Source organism: Hylobates moloch, unplaced genomic scaffold, assembly GCF_009828535.3.
Source record: "Hylobates moloch isolate HMO894 unplaced genomic scaffold, HMol_V3 SCAFFOLD_16, whole genome shotgun sequence".
In the NCBI taxonomy this organism is placed as follows: domain Eukaryota; kingdom Metazoa; phylum Chordata; class Mammalia; order Primates; family Hylobatidae; genus Hylobates; species Hylobates moloch.
This window is the reverse complement of record NW_026652291.1, coordinates 67,508,673-67,523,886: the sequence shown is the minus strand read 5'-3', so window position 1 is coordinate 67,523,886 and position 15,214 is coordinate 67,508,673. Positions and strand designations below refer to the sequence as shown.

General features: G+C 37.0%; 2 protein-coding genes across 4 annotated transcripts in view; both read right to left on the bottom strand.

The window, feature by feature from the left end:
• The window catches only part of SCFD1 (sec1 family domain containing 1), a 113,194-nt gene extending 104,704 nt beyond the window's left edge, over positions 1-8,490 (bottom strand). Inside the window, exons 1-3 of one of the 2 annotated variants that reach the window (XM_032134784.2) lie at positions 8,342-8,464; positions 2,686-2,756; positions 184-272 (exon numbers count right to left, since the gene is read on the bottom strand). In XM_032134784.2, the coding sequence (XP_031990675.1) occupies positions 184-272; positions 2,686-2,756; positions 8,342-8,405 (224 nt within the window). In that variant the 5' untranslated portion in view covers positions 8,406-8,464. Of the gene's footprint in view, positions 1-183; positions 273-2,685; positions 2,757-8,341 lie in introns of both variants that reach the window. The other variant, XM_058429351.1, reaches the window with a different exon arrangement.
• A 2,341-nt stretch (positions 8,491-10,831) lies between these two features.
• The window catches only part of G2E3 (G2/M-phase specific E3 ubiquitin protein ligase), a 61,298-nt gene continuing 56,915 nt past the window's right edge, over positions 10,832-15,214 (bottom strand). Inside the window, exon 15 of one of the 2 annotated variants that reach the window (XM_032134779.2) lies at positions 10,832-14,859. In XM_032134779.2, the coding sequence (XP_031990670.1) occupies positions 14,603-14,859 (257 nt within the window). In that variant the 3' untranslated portion in view covers positions 10,832-14,602. The remainder of the gene's footprint in view (positions 14,860-15,214) is intronic. The other variant, XM_058429427.1, reaches the window with a different exon arrangement.

Genomic DNA, 15,214 nt, shown 5'->3' with positions numbered 1-15,214 from the left:
GAAATAAGGGGTTGAATAAAAGAAGATACAGGCAAAAAATGTTCAACACTACATAAATACTGTAACCTAACACTATTTTTCTCTATAAATGTTCCTTAATAACTTGATTTCAGGGTGGCCAAAGAAATCTTTAATAATGTATTTGAAAATGAATGCCACTATTAGAAACACGTAAAAACTCACAGATGCAGAGTGATTCCCATGTCTCTTAGCTCCTTCACAGATAGCAGAGGAGAGATTATATCTTGGCCAAATCTGTCATAAATGAGTACCTATTAAAAAAACCATGTGTCATCATTATCAGTGAACAACCAATAGTGAACCTAAATTAAGACAATGTTGAAGTAAATTTTATTTTAATAAATCATATATACTGAGTTGTTATCCTTGCCTCAATTTAATATTTTCCATCATTATTTACCCAAACGTCCATCCAGGCAGTAATATATTCTTAAAGTATTACTACTCAGGCTAAAATAAATGAATAATTTTATCAATTTCTTCTTATAAAATTCTTTTTTCTAGGTTTTAAAAAAATAGAGACTATAGGCCGGGCGCGGCGGCGCACGCTTGTAATCCCAGCACTTTGGGAGGCTGAGGAGGGCGGATCACGACGTCAGGAGATCGAGACCATGATGAAACCCCATCTCTACTAAAAATACAAAAAATTAGCCGGGCGTGGTGGTGGGCGCCTGTAGTCCCAGCTACTCGGAGAGGCTGAGGCAGGAGAATGGCGTGAACCCGGGAGGTGGAGCTTGCAGTGAGCTGAGATTGCGCCACTGCACTCCAGCCTGGGTGACAGAGCGAGACTCCGTCTCAAAAAAAAAAAAAAATAGAGACTATAAAATCCTTAAGCTATAACAAACAACTTTGAACTTAAAGCCAGTTCACATTCATACCCTTATTTTTTTTTCCAGTTCACATATATCTTTTCTAAAAACAGATATGTAAAAATTAGCCATTTTCAAAACTATATATAACAAGTTCCAGGACTACAATAAAAAATTTAGTATTTTAAGCATCTCAGGTTAAAAAGATACTCATTTAAAAAAATTAAGTCCCTGGCTGTGGCACAGTGGCTCACGCCTGTAATCTCAGCACTTTCAGAGGCCAAGGTGGGCGGATCGCTAGGGTCAAGAGATCGAGACCATCCTGGCCAACATGGTGAAACCCTTTCTCTACTAAAAATACAAAAATTAGCTTGGCGTGGTAGCGCGTGCCTGTAATCCCAGCTACTCTGAAGGCTGAGGAGGGAGAATTACTTGAACCCGGGAGGCGGAGGTTGCAGTGAGCCAAGATTGCGCCACTACATTCCAGCCTGGCGACAGAGCGAGATTCCATCTCAAAAAAAAAAAAAAAAAAAAAAAAAAAAAAAAAAAAAAAAAAAAAAAATTAAGTCCCTAAAGAGTATTTGATAGACTTAGTCTATCAAATACACTTCCTCACATTCTCAAAGCATAAAAACAGATAGCTTTGAGGAGTGGCAAGAACTCCAACTAGGCTTTTTAACTCAAAATTAGTTTCACAGTTAAGACAAATAAAAGATGCTCAACTGGTAGGCATTTTTCACAACTACCTCAATAATCATTTATGGAGTAAGAAATTGCTAATGAGAGAATGAAACATGTTGTTATGAAAACATGTTTTCTTGAATGCCAGGATTTCCTTTAGAGAGGCTAAAAATCTTTCTGCTCTAGTTATAAATGGTTCATGTTGCATCTTTCAAAAATCTTCCCTCTTTTAATCTCAATACATGTGTATTATTAATTTTAATGATATAAAAAGTGATGGGTAGGAAAAGTATCTGACAAAAATTTGTACCCAAGAAATTCTCAAACTATTTCAACCAAAAGCTCAATATTGGTCTTAGAAACAAACAAGTATAGTTTATGCAACAGGCAAAGGAAGATGCCCACAAAGGAACAAGAAGGAGAAAATTAGGGGATACTCTGGAGCTTAAACTATGAAATCAATATAGATAACTTTAACTACTTTTAGAGTTAACCCAAAGGACTTATAAAGACTCAAGAGAGTTTTTGAAATACCCTAAATTCTAAACATGTTGATTTGTTCTTAATTTTTAGCAAGAGAGAAATATAAAGAGACTGTTAACCAGTAAGTTTAAACCCAATCAACTATATTATAACTCTGAAGAAAGAGAGTCTGCATGAAGTTTAAAATGAAGAAGCCTAAAGAATAGGAATTTTTAAAGGCTCTCCAGTATTTCTCAAAGGAAAAGGTTGTAGATTGCTTTCTGGTTCAATTAACAGTTTTATATCTCACAAATTAATAAACTGGTATTACAGTTTACAGATCATTTTCTCATGAGTTTGTTAAAATAATCCAGGCCCTCTGAATGTGACTAACCCCGAGCAAGCTTATAAAATCCAAAGTCTGGACTTGAAAAGCTAAGGAACAAAATATAAACCAGGAAAAAGACCTATCGGTGACATCCTACCAAAGAGATCAACTGGACTCTCTAGATGAACATTACTATTTTATCACTTGTCTCACTCCAGAGAATGTCTGTCAAAAAGATTCATATTAAGAGATCATGTTAAATAAGAATAAAACATTCATAACTAATATGTGTTACTTCTTCCATATTACAATAAATTCCCTCCAATTACCACCAATAAGGACTGAGAAAAACAGAAATCAGTTCCCATTAAGATAAACTCTTACCTTCCATACTGGTTCCCCCGTGCTGTTTTTAATATGAGGCACATTGAAATTCAACATACGCTTCAAAGCCACTGAAAATAAAAAGTTTTATCAAATATTGTCATTGTTTTTTAGGATTTTATCTTTCCTGCATCATTATTTACTACCCCAAAGCAAAATATACTAATCAACTCTAGTAAAACTGACTAACCAAATGACTATATGTGTAGCACGAGGGGTCAGATCTTATAAGACTATTCCATCGACAGCTTATTGACATGTATTTGGGAGATTTCCCAAAACACAATAAGCATCTGTCCACAGATGAAATCGTGGGAAATGTTCAGGAAGAACTTGCAATGGCCTCAATATACTGATGCTGTTGCCTGTGTACTGTCTGGCTGAAAGCATAGATTAAGGTAAGTCTTTTTCTTTTTTTTTTTTTTAAGTCTGAGTGGTCTAGTGAGAAGGATCAGTTTTTTTTTTTTTTTTTTTTTCTGAGACAGTTTCGCTCTTGTTGCCTAGGCTGGAGTGCAATGGCGTGATCTCGGCTCACCACAACCTCTGCCTCCCGGGTTCAAGCAGTTCTGCTTCAGCCTCCTGAGTAGCTGGGATCACAGGCATGTGCTGCCATGCCCGGCTTATTTTGTATTTTTAGTAGAGATGAGGTTTCTCCATGTCGGTCAAGCTGGTCTAGAACTCCCGACCTCAGGTGATCCACCCGCCTTGGCCTCCCAAAGTGCTGGGATTACAGGCGTGAGCCGCCACCGCCCGGCCTGGATCAGTCTTTCTAAAAACAAAATTATCCATGGCATATTCAATTGGTTCATATACAAAACCTTCATACAGCAGATCTGTCTATAGTTATGTAAGAGTATATTTTACAACCAATTTATCTTGTCAGATTCACTGAAAAGTTGCTGAAAATTCTATGTCCCTTGGGAAAACAGACTTTCCCATACAGTAGATAACTGATAATTCCAGCTAAGCAAATATACAACATCAAAAATCACAGTTATGGTCTGTTGCAGTATTTTGTGTTATCACTCATCTGTAACAGTGTTACAGAAAATGAAAATCCCTTAATATACTTCTTTGTGAAACTGAAATGTCCAAATATTCAAGAGAGTATACTAGTTATAATTTCTTGATTTAATTTTTATAAAATTAACAGCCTTAAAATCCACTTGGTTGATTGTTAAAAACATTTGCATCAGGCTTTAATACAGAATAACCTATACTCCAAAGTCCTACGAGAGAACTATATAATATTAAAATCACCTGAATATCAACTTACAGCACATTCATTCATTCACAAGAAAAACTTCTATTAAATGCTTGTTTGCTGAAGTAGGTATAATGCTGTTAAAACTGCTATCACTGAAGAGATTGTACTTCAGTGATACATTTGCATACTTATGTGTGTGTACATACTGTTGTGACGAACCCTTATTGCCTCCAATGGGGATGACACCATGTTTGAGAGGCCTAAGAAGAGACCTGGAGCCAGGAAATGAGACATGGGGTTTTATTGGGGGCAACACACAAGAGGAGAGTCCAGTGACAGTAGGCTGGACAAGAGAACTGTATACTCAGTGGCAATGCGCTGGGCAGGAGAACCATAACGCATGCAAAAAGTGGTTTATATAGCAAAAATGTGGTTTATACAGCATTTTCACTAACATTTCCCTAACAACCTCCACCTGGCAACCTTCATTCACCCCAAAACTCAGGGCCTTGACCCACTGCATGGCCTATGTTTCACTGGATGGGCTGGGGGCTCAGATGTTCCTCATAGACAAGGAATGATTCTCCAGGTGGGCCATTTTCTGATTCCCTAGCTTGAAACACATATCCAGGTGTGTCTGCAATACAGGGTCATTCTCAGGGCATGCTTAAGTTATTGTTATCAGGTGTATTTACCATACACCTACAGACATAATTTTTGGTAAAATGTTATTATCTAATGTCCAGCCAATAATACACATTACCAATAATATCTACTTCAGAGGCCCACAGGTGTTATATTAAAAATGTACTTTATTTAACGTATTTATAATATTAAATATATTTAATATAACGTAAACAAAAAAATTTAATACTTAAAACTGAAATAACACAGGAGGCATGGAGGGGGTTTCAGGATTAACTCTCCCACTGTGCATTTGCAGAGCTCTTCCTCCACCTCCAGGCAATAAAGACACCACCACCACCCTGGCACTCACACCCAAGAGGGAGGAAACCCTGTTTCTGGGAACAGCTGTTCACACTCTTGAAGCCTAACAACTTGGAAGAACGAAAGCCTGAGCTGCCATGTGAGCCTCAGGTGTTTAGCATGCTGCACAGTTAGGCCTTAGCTAACTGAAAGAGGCCAGTAGCAGCAAAGAAGATAATCCTACATTGGCCTTCTCAGCCCAGTCTGAGATTTTCTCCAACTTTGAGCCTTGGCTAACTTATTAAAAGGTATTTTGATACAGTGGATTTGTTAATGGAGTACACGGCCTGTGTCCAGAGTTTACAAGAATGTAATTTTACTTTTATCAGAGTTTGCCCAAGGCTTAAACCATGACTTTAACTGAAATGACAAACCATTTTCCTTACTGACTATAAACATACTATAGGTTGAGCATCCCAGCTCTTAATATCTGAAACCTGAAATGCTCCAAAATCAAAATTTTTTAAGCTGGTGCTCGGATTTTCAAATTTGGGATGCTCAACCAGTAATAATGCAAATATTCCAAAATCCAAAACTCTCCTGGTCCCAAGCATTTTGGATAAGGGATACTCAACCTGTATCCATATTCCGAGACTTGGTTAATGGCATTACTTACATACGTATTTACTATTCATTCAACACGTTTAACGAGTGCTCACCACAGGCACTGTAGTTATTGGGGATCTAGCAACTGAACAAAACAGTGAATAAAATCGCCTGTCCTCAAGTAGCTTTCATTCTAATTGGGGGATAAAGAAAATAAAAAAAAAGTAAAACATATGGTATGTAGATCATGGTAAGTGCTATGAAGAAAGGTAAGATTGGGAAAGGGGAAGATGGAGTTGAGGTGTAATTTTAAACAGAGTAATTGGGGAAGGCCTCCTGAGAAGGTAACATTGGAGTAAAGACCTAAAGGAAGTGAGGGAGTGAGCCATGGAGATTATCTCTGAAACAGTATCCCACAAAGAAGAAACAAATACAAAGGCTCGAAGGTGGGAGCATTCCTGGTGGGTTCAAGGAGACGAAAGAGAAATAGTGAGTGAGGTCCAAAAGCTACATGGGAACCAGATCGTATAAGGCCTTGGAGAACACTGTAAGATCATTTTGGTTTTTATCATGGTTGAAATGGGAAGATGCTGGGAGATTCTGAGCAAACATATGGCATGATCAGTTTGGTACTGTGTGAAAAATAATGAAGGAGAACAGGATTGTAAAAGCAAGGAGACCAAATAGGTTACTGCAGAAATTCATGGTGGATAGGACCTGGGAATAGCAATGACAACAGTCAGATCCTGGATGTATTTTCAGAGTAGAACTGACAAGATTTACTGCAAGATCTTACATGAGATATGAAAGAGACAAGTCAAGAAAACTTCAAGGTTTTTGACCTGAACAACTAAAAGGACGGAACTGCCATTACATGATATGGAGTAGACTGAGTTCAGATGGGAGGGCCAGACTAGGGATATAAACCTGGGAATCATCAACATACAGATAATACTGAAAGCTAAGGCGCTAGATGCTAACACTAATGGGACCCTGCAATGTTGAGAAGCACGGAAGATGTGCAAGAACCTGTAACGAAGACACATTCAATGAAGAACAACAGTAACACAGAGCAGGAGGCAACTGATTCTACCTATTGAACTGAAGGTATGGATAGAGGGGACAGTGAACCAGGAAGAAAGGAGATGGCTTGTGGGATGACCTTCAAAAGATCAATAAAGATTTTTCAGGAAGGCAAAGCAAGAAACAGGCATGTTAGTTTACCTTTATCTGACTTTCCTCACCTGTAAAACGGAAATAATACATAATCACCTAATGCAATGCCTAACAATAGTAAATGCTCAATAAATGCCAACTATTATCTCATCCACCCAAATATTCTAGTATCTAGAATATTTGAGGATTGTGAGTTATCTCCCAAAACATTCTCAATATGCATGAGGGAAATAGCTAATTCTGCATTATAATATATATACAAGGATTTACCTTCCTCTGAAAATAAGGCAGAATTCAATGACAGTAAAAATTTGATAAAAAATAGATCTAGCACTATGTAGTAATTCTGTAAAATCTTACTATGTTTATTTCTGCAGAAATACAAACGATTAGATTTTAATGATCTACAAAATTTCTGCATACAAGTTTACTGCCACGCAAATTTACTTTTCAAAAAGCTCTCTTGTATTGGTACAGTTTCACTGACACGTTATTTTAATATGTAGTACAGTCATCAGAAACACAGTATTAAAACAAATGGAGCTTCCATTTGTTTAAACAGATACAATGAATGGCAGGTATGCCCCAAATCTTATTTGAACTTCCCTATATTTAGTTATGCCTGACTTCACCTGATAGGTTATACTAAATTATTTACTGGGAAGAGCAGAACGCAACTCAGTATCTTTTGTGTGCCATTACTAGATTGAAGCCTATCACTTTTTCTTTAAATGCCAAAGGAAGGAATCAAGTACAGCCCAAATCCCTTCTGTAGGTCATATGAATTATACATTTATTTTCCTATTCATATTTATATCCAACAGAGCATAATTTCAGGAAACAGAATTCCAAGTATGCACATTCTTGATGCCTTATTTCTATTAGCTCCTCAGAATAAATTGCTTGAAAACTTTTAAGACAACTAGTTAACAAGTATAAACCTTCAGTTTGTAGCTAACAGGTATAAACCAAGCTGTCATGAGAAGTTTTCAAATAAGGCAAAACTAATTTCTAAGACGGAAAAAAACCCAGAACTCAAGAGAAGAATATGTACCTTTTTACATTTCTCTGCATAAACAGAAGCCATATAAACATGCTCTATTGAAGATAAAATATTATTTTAAAACAATGTGTCAAACAATTAAAATGAGAAAGCTATTAATTCATTTGTTTTGCCATTCTTCAATGCCTTCCAGCAAGCTGAAGGAGAAAATGTTTATCACCAGGCATTTTTCTGCAGGTACCCCCAAAAGACTGGTCCGAAGTAGAGAAGTGGCACAAAGCAAGTCGCTGTGAAAATACCTAAATTCTGTAATTCTGAGTGTCAGAAAACGGGAGTTCTCTTAAAAATCAAAACCAGGAGAAATGAACCACGGGCAGAAACAAAGTCGGAGACCTCATAGGTGGCAACATAGATAAGAAGCTATCAGCTGCTAGATCTTGTTGTGATGGGCTTCTGATGCCCACTAGGAAGGAGACAAGAGCAGGGAGGGACGTAGCAATCCGCCCACCGCTGAAGCTCCTTCTCCTGCACCACAGGAGGAACCGAGTCCTCAAGCTAATGGCATCTTCTCCCCAAAAACTCAAAGGGGAGGGGCTCTTGATGTTCTAGGGACTGGATTAAACTCCCGGAGATCGGTCTCTGAGCTGCACGCACCACGACCGAGTGAGGGCGACAAGCAGAGGAGAAGGATGTCGTCGGGACAGTCACGAAGCTTCAAGAAGAGAATAAGTCAGTACCTGTCTGCCTTTCCCGAATACTGGCTGCTGCTGCTGCTGCTGTCGCTGCCGCCGCCGCCGCCATCTTGGCTCCCACGAGCCACTGCCCGGCTGGCGAGCGGAGCGGGGGGATGACGTGGCTGCCCTTACCGCCCCGGAAGCAAAGCCCGGAAGGGCGGGGCCAAAGGGTGTTCCTGAGGGCCGGACCCCACCTCCTCCAGGAAGACCTCCACTCTCGGTAGAACTGGGAGACCCGGTGCAGGTGAACTCAGTGGCCCGTAATGTTGGGCGAATACTAAGAGTTTTTATCCTAGCAAATCAAGCCACACTCTCTCAAATGGTAGCAACATTAAATTGAACTGTTAGGGTAGGAGCGTGTAGTGCTAAGAACCTAATTACTTAACTGTTGGCTTGGTGGCTTACAGAGCACTTAAGGGGTGATAATACTCTAGGAGTACAAGGACCACAGGACGGAAGTAAATGAAGCTCCTGAAACACAGGCAACATTTTAACGTTAGCTCTCGTTTCTCAGTGCAGCAGGAGTCTCTTCCTTTTGCTCCTTTTTCCAGAGAAACGGAAAGCATTGGAGCATTACTCTAATCTGGCATATTTCTCAGTCGCATCTCTTTAAAAAAAAGGTCTAGCTTTATGGTTACGTTCTGCCATCATGGACACGGGATCCAGGGAGGTACAAAATGAGAAATTAGCATTTCTCCTCTTTCCTTGTAGTAATTGCAAAATCACATTGCCGTGGGAAGGAAGTCAAGCAGTAGTGGGGTGTGTGTGTGTGTGTGTGTGTGTGTGTTGCCCAGGCTGGAGTGCGCAATCCGGAATGACTGCAGCCTCAAAATTCTGACGGTCAAACGATGCTCCTGCTTCAGTCTCCCAAGTAGCTAGGGACTACAAGGGCACACCATCAGGCCAGGCTGATGTGCTAGTTTTTTGTTGTTTTGTTTTTGAGATAGTATCTCACTCTGTCTGTCGCTCAGGCTGGAGTGCAGTGGCAGAATCTCGGCTCACTGTAGTCTCGACCTCCCGGACTCAAGCGATCCTCCCAAACTATCCTTCTACCTCAGTCTGCCCACTAGTTGGGACTATAGGCAGGAGTCACCATGCCTGGCTAAAATTTTTTTTTTTTTTTTTTTGTAGAGATGGGGATTCACCATGTCGGCCAGGCTGGTCTTGTGCTGGCGGTTTAATGTACACTTGAAGCCACGTGACCGCAAAATTTATGGGATAGATGATTTCTAACTTAATCCATAGATTTTACTGTATGACCAAAATGGATACACAATGACAGCTCATTTCCCCAGAGTTCACTGATGACACTTCATTATGAAGTTGGACCAAATTCTGAAATGAAATCACTCTGTGCCTCAAAAGCTTAACTTTCAAAATTACATAAATGAAATGGTTGGCCTAACGATTATATAAAATTGTTTTATAGTGTGAAACACTGGCTTTTTTCATTAATAAAAACTTTATTTTTGTGACATTTAAAACAGGTTATCTTATTTTTAATGCTATTAGGAAACATCCTAGCATTGAATCTACAGCCTTTACCTTTTAAGAATTACATAATCTCTGCAGGGTGCGGTGGCTCACGCCTGTAATCCCAGCACTTTGGGAGGTGGAGGTGGGCAGATCACCTGAGGTCAAGAGTTCGAGACCAGCCTGGCCAACATGGTGAAACCCGGTCTCTACTAAAAATACAAAATTAGCCGGGCGTGGTGGTGGGCACCTTTAATCCCAGCTACTGGGGAGGCTGAGGCAGGGAGAACTGCTTGAACCCGGGAGGCGGAGGATGCAGTGAGCCGAGATCGCACCACTGCACTGCAGCCTGGGTGACTGAGATTGTCTCAAAAAAAAAATTATGTAATCTCATTTTTATAGCTAATTGGCACATTCATTAAGAAATTAACTGGAATACGTGTGTTTCTTCAGTACTATTACTAATATTTTGAAGGAATCTTCAACGATCCAGGTGTGTTCCAACTAAACAAATTATTTCTGCCCTATGGGAAAGTTCTACTGCATTCTACAGTCTATGAAATATAAAATATCTGAGAGCCCAATTTTGCTCATTTGGGTACTTCCACTTTCAAATGCAAATCCATCATTGAGCCACTTCAGTTCCATCAGAGAGTCCCTCCCAAGACTGAGTCATGTTAAAACCACTAAGACAATTTTAAAATTGATGTACACTGCATATATATGAAATGATAAAAACTCCTGACCGAGTGCACAGAGTGTGGGCAATAAATTTATAGAAAAATACACCCCACAGAAGAACAGCAACCGTAGACAAATAGCCCTTGTAAGGCTGAGACTGAATAAGGTATTTGTTTCATTAGAATCAAAGACTGAAAATAATCTATGGCTACAGATTGTTCATTAACCTAATTTACTATAGCCATTTATCTGAGTCCATATTTTTGGCTTAAATAATTTATTCTGGTAAGCTATTTTACGTTAGAGGATACATAGTTTTAACATAGATTCCCTCATTTCTATAGGTTCCTGGGTGTCAGACACTAACTGCTTGCTTATAGGAGCTCTCAAATGTGGAGAGTAAAGGAATCTTGTATCTTTCAGTTTCGTCAGAATCTTAATCTTGTTAAATCCCAATAAATTACTTAGTTTAAATAGGCAGTTTACCTTTAGTGGCATAAACACATTTATTTATTTATAAAACCTTGTTATAAATGTCATGCTTTTTGGTTAATCTGGCAGTCTTTAAAAAGGGGGGGGAAATAGGCTGACATATAAACGATCATCTAGCATAATACCTGGCATAGTGTAGGTAATGGGATATGTTTATGAATTAGAAAAGATAATGGTCAAAATCAGAACTTGAAAACTGAGTCTCTCCAAGACAATCCAAATTTTCCTAAACCACAGATAATATACATTCAAGTAATTAATCATTAAATGTGTTATGTTTTGTATTGCATTACTTGAAGCATGAAACTTTGTATTGCATTACTTGAACCATAAAAACTAGTTTAATAGCTTATTTTAAAGTAACTGCAGTACATGATAATCACTATATAAAAGAATTACATGTTTATAATGTAATGATTTTGTTCTGATCATTTTCTTATAATGACTGAATGCTAAAGGCACAGTCACTGAAAAAACTTACCTAATATACTCCCCTTGACTTAGTATTTAGCACTGAATACAAAAGTTCCAATAGCTTCCATATAATTAGGGGAAAAATTTACAAATGCATAAAATAGAAACCAAGGTGAATTCTCATGCTGGTAATCAATTAAAGGCTTTTTACTTAACCCAAACAAAAAAAGTCACTTCCTCAAATTATAGAAACGAAAAATTACAAAGTATAAAATTGTAAGTTTCTGGTGAGATATTTTAAAGAATATCTTGAATAGTAGAGAACTGTATAAAAGGTGTTAAAGTTTCCATATTGGAAACTGTTTAAAAACAATGAATATCAAACTAACCAAAACCATTAACAGTAGACGCATTATACATCAATTTATAGTTTTCCTCAACATTGAGGGCAAGAGAAAACAGCCTTAAAATATACAACATTTAGGCAATTGCAATATTTAAGAAATATATATACACATTTATAAAGATTTATAGCATAATTCTTTTTAAAAATCGAATCTAAGAATTATGCATTGGTTATAAAATTAATAAGAACAATTATAATACCAACCATTTGACAAAATGACACTGCAGAAAATAAATAACCTACAGTTTTCTCTGATATTCCTTGACCATACAGATTAATCTGAAAATCCTAATAATGGAACATCCTTCAAACTAGAAAACATTTTGCAAAATAAATATTTATGCTTCACTTTAAAACATGAATATCCTAAATTATTTACACCATCTTATCACTAAGGCCCTGTCTATATATAAAATAAGTCAAATGAGGAATTGAAATACTGTTTTTAATTGTAGCTAACCCAAGTACACTGCCTCTCCACCTGCCACCCCCACCCCAACAAAGTATGTGTGTGTGACTTATCAGCTTTAATTTCTATCCTAGGGGAAATTAATTACAACTAAAAACCAGAAAATAGCTTTAACTAGGTTTTATTGGTTTGTATGGGTTTTTAACTGTAATAAAAATAAGGTGGATAAAGAAACAAATACCTTTTTATCAACATATTTGGAATAAAAACTGTATCGTGAGTTTGGGGTTGATATTAGCTATTCAAACTCTCTGATAATTGACCTTTCAATTACTATTGGTAAGACAAAAAAATTCAACCAAAGCCAAAGAAATGTCTTGTTTAATGTTCTTAAATATTTCAAGTTAAACTAATTTGCTAGGTATGTTAGTGTACAGATTGAAAAAGACATGAGGGAACAAAGAAAAGTACACTAGAATTATGTTTTAGTTTTCCTTTGGTATTAAGAGATATATTATCTCTTTCAAATCTATTCTGTTACTTTTCTTAAAAAATATCAATAATTTAATGATTTTTCTTAAGAAGGGTGAGAATATGACAACTGACACCTGCTTTGTGTATTAAGAAAAATATGGTTAAAACATTTTACTTCCCATAATGATTTACCTGTCATAATGATTTACTTTCATGGAAAACTGAACCATTACATCATTTAAATATAATAATAGATTAAGGACATCAGACTTTGTTTTCCAATTTTTTCTTTTGTGGGAGTATAAATATGGGGACATGACTATGGGACTATATATTTTCACATTGTTAGCACATTGTTAGTACAGTTACTTTTAGGTATTGTCTTTTAGTAGCATTATTAAAGTTAAAAAATAAAGGAAACAGAAGTAAAGAGTTTATAGAAGGGAAACACGGTACTTATCTCTGAGTGGTGACATTAGAATGGGTTTTTCATTCTATCCTTTTTACTTTATTTACACATTGCTTATATAACAGGTATCATTCAAGAGCAATGAAGATAACTGTATAATGCTATGGCGTCAACTTACCTTAGCATACAACCATCTTGATAATAAATAATGGTCAAATGGCCAAACCTACCAATCCACAGAGATCATTTAAATACCTAAAATGATTATGGATCAGACATATAGAATACCAAACATAGAATACAAACAACAACAACAACAACAACAACAATTTCCCATGATTAAAGCCAAGGCTTTAAAAAAGACACACTTTCTTAGGTATTTTCAACTAAATGTTATCCACCTCAAAAGTGTTTAAGCTCATGGATTGTCCATAGATTCCAGAAAATTTGTGCAATTCTGCTTTTTTTTTTTTTTTTTGAGATGGAGTCTCGCTACATTGCCCAGGCTGGCTGAGCATCTCAATTCTCCCACCTCAGCCTCCCTTATAACTGACATTACAGGCACATGTGCCCAGCTTAATTCTGCTTTTTATATAATACTTCCCACTAGGCATAATCTAATTGCAGTGTGGGTCATCTTAATATAAATCAGTAATCTAAAAACATTTTAAACAACTAATTTGGTGACATCCTAGAAAAGTATGCATAGTAACACAAATCCCAGAATATATGCCTCTGATTTATATAACAAAATTTAACCAATTAGCTTTTCTATTTAATGCTTTAAAATAAAATGAGGAATAATTTGAAAATTGAATAAACCTAGAAAAATTGTGGCATTCTTTTTTTTTTTTTTTTGAGATGGAGTCTCACTCTGTCGCCCAGGCTGGAGTGCAGTGGCGCAATCTCGGCTCACTGCAAGCTCCGCCTCCTGGGTTCACGCCACTCTCCTGCCTCAGCCTCTCCGAGTAGCTGGGACTACAGGCGCCCGCCACCACGCCCGGCTAATTTTTTTTTTGTATTTTTAGTAGAGATGGGGTTTCACCATGGTCTCGATCTCTGGACCTCGTGATCCACCCACCTTGGCCTCCCAAAGTGCTGGGATTACAAGCGTGAGCCACCGCGCCTGGCCGAAAAATTGTGGCATTCTATATGTAATCCTAATTTACAAAAAATGTGAGTAAAACAGTTTTTACTTTTATTAACCATGCTACCATACCTAAATAAAATCCATACAACCATTTTGAGAGTATTTATATTGAGGTTTATGAAGTATGTATATCAAGAAAATGAGAAATTATCACCTATTTTGACTAGTATGCTTTAACAAAAAAAAATTTTTTTTAGCCTAAGTGGCTATAATATTCCTTTATATTCGTATCATAAATTTTATTAGGCCAAGAAGCTAACCAGTTTGTTCAAAGTGATGATGAAAAGGTTAGTGAAATGAAAGAGAGTTGTCAATAGCAGCTTTTAAAGAAGCTTCTCTTTGTTCAAGGAAACATTTTAATGTCCAATGTAATGAGAACTTTCTTCCTTTTCTAGTCTTAGAGTGTTTCTTATAGTGAAGTCCATATTTTCTTGAAACTCTTTATATGTATTGGTGATGGGAATTGCTAAACAGTTATTACACTTGTTTCCAACAGGAAAATCCACATGCAGACACTCAATTGAAGGAGTGGGTTTAAATCCAGCTGGAGGAATGGAACTGCAACCAGTTGCAAAAATAAGAATGTCTTCCATTGTTGTTGTAGATTTACCATCTGAAAAAATTTACCAATAAAAGAGAAAAAGAAACAAGAGTAAATCCATGTTATATATTGCTATCATCATAGATTTTTCTCCAAATAGACTTGGAATACTGAAAGGCATAGACTCCCACATTTGTTTTGGGCAAACTAAATCACAAAGTCAGGTGTAGTAACTGGCAAACAGTACATAAATGAATCTCAAAGTAGAAGGACTAATACAATCATTTAGTACAACTACTTATTGTATATAACAAATACAGACAGAAAAACTAAATGGTAAAAAACCAAAAAACTAGTGAAACAAAATTTCAACTATAAGTTAACTTCTTCTCCACTCTATCAGGCAGAATGATTTTACACTGCTAAT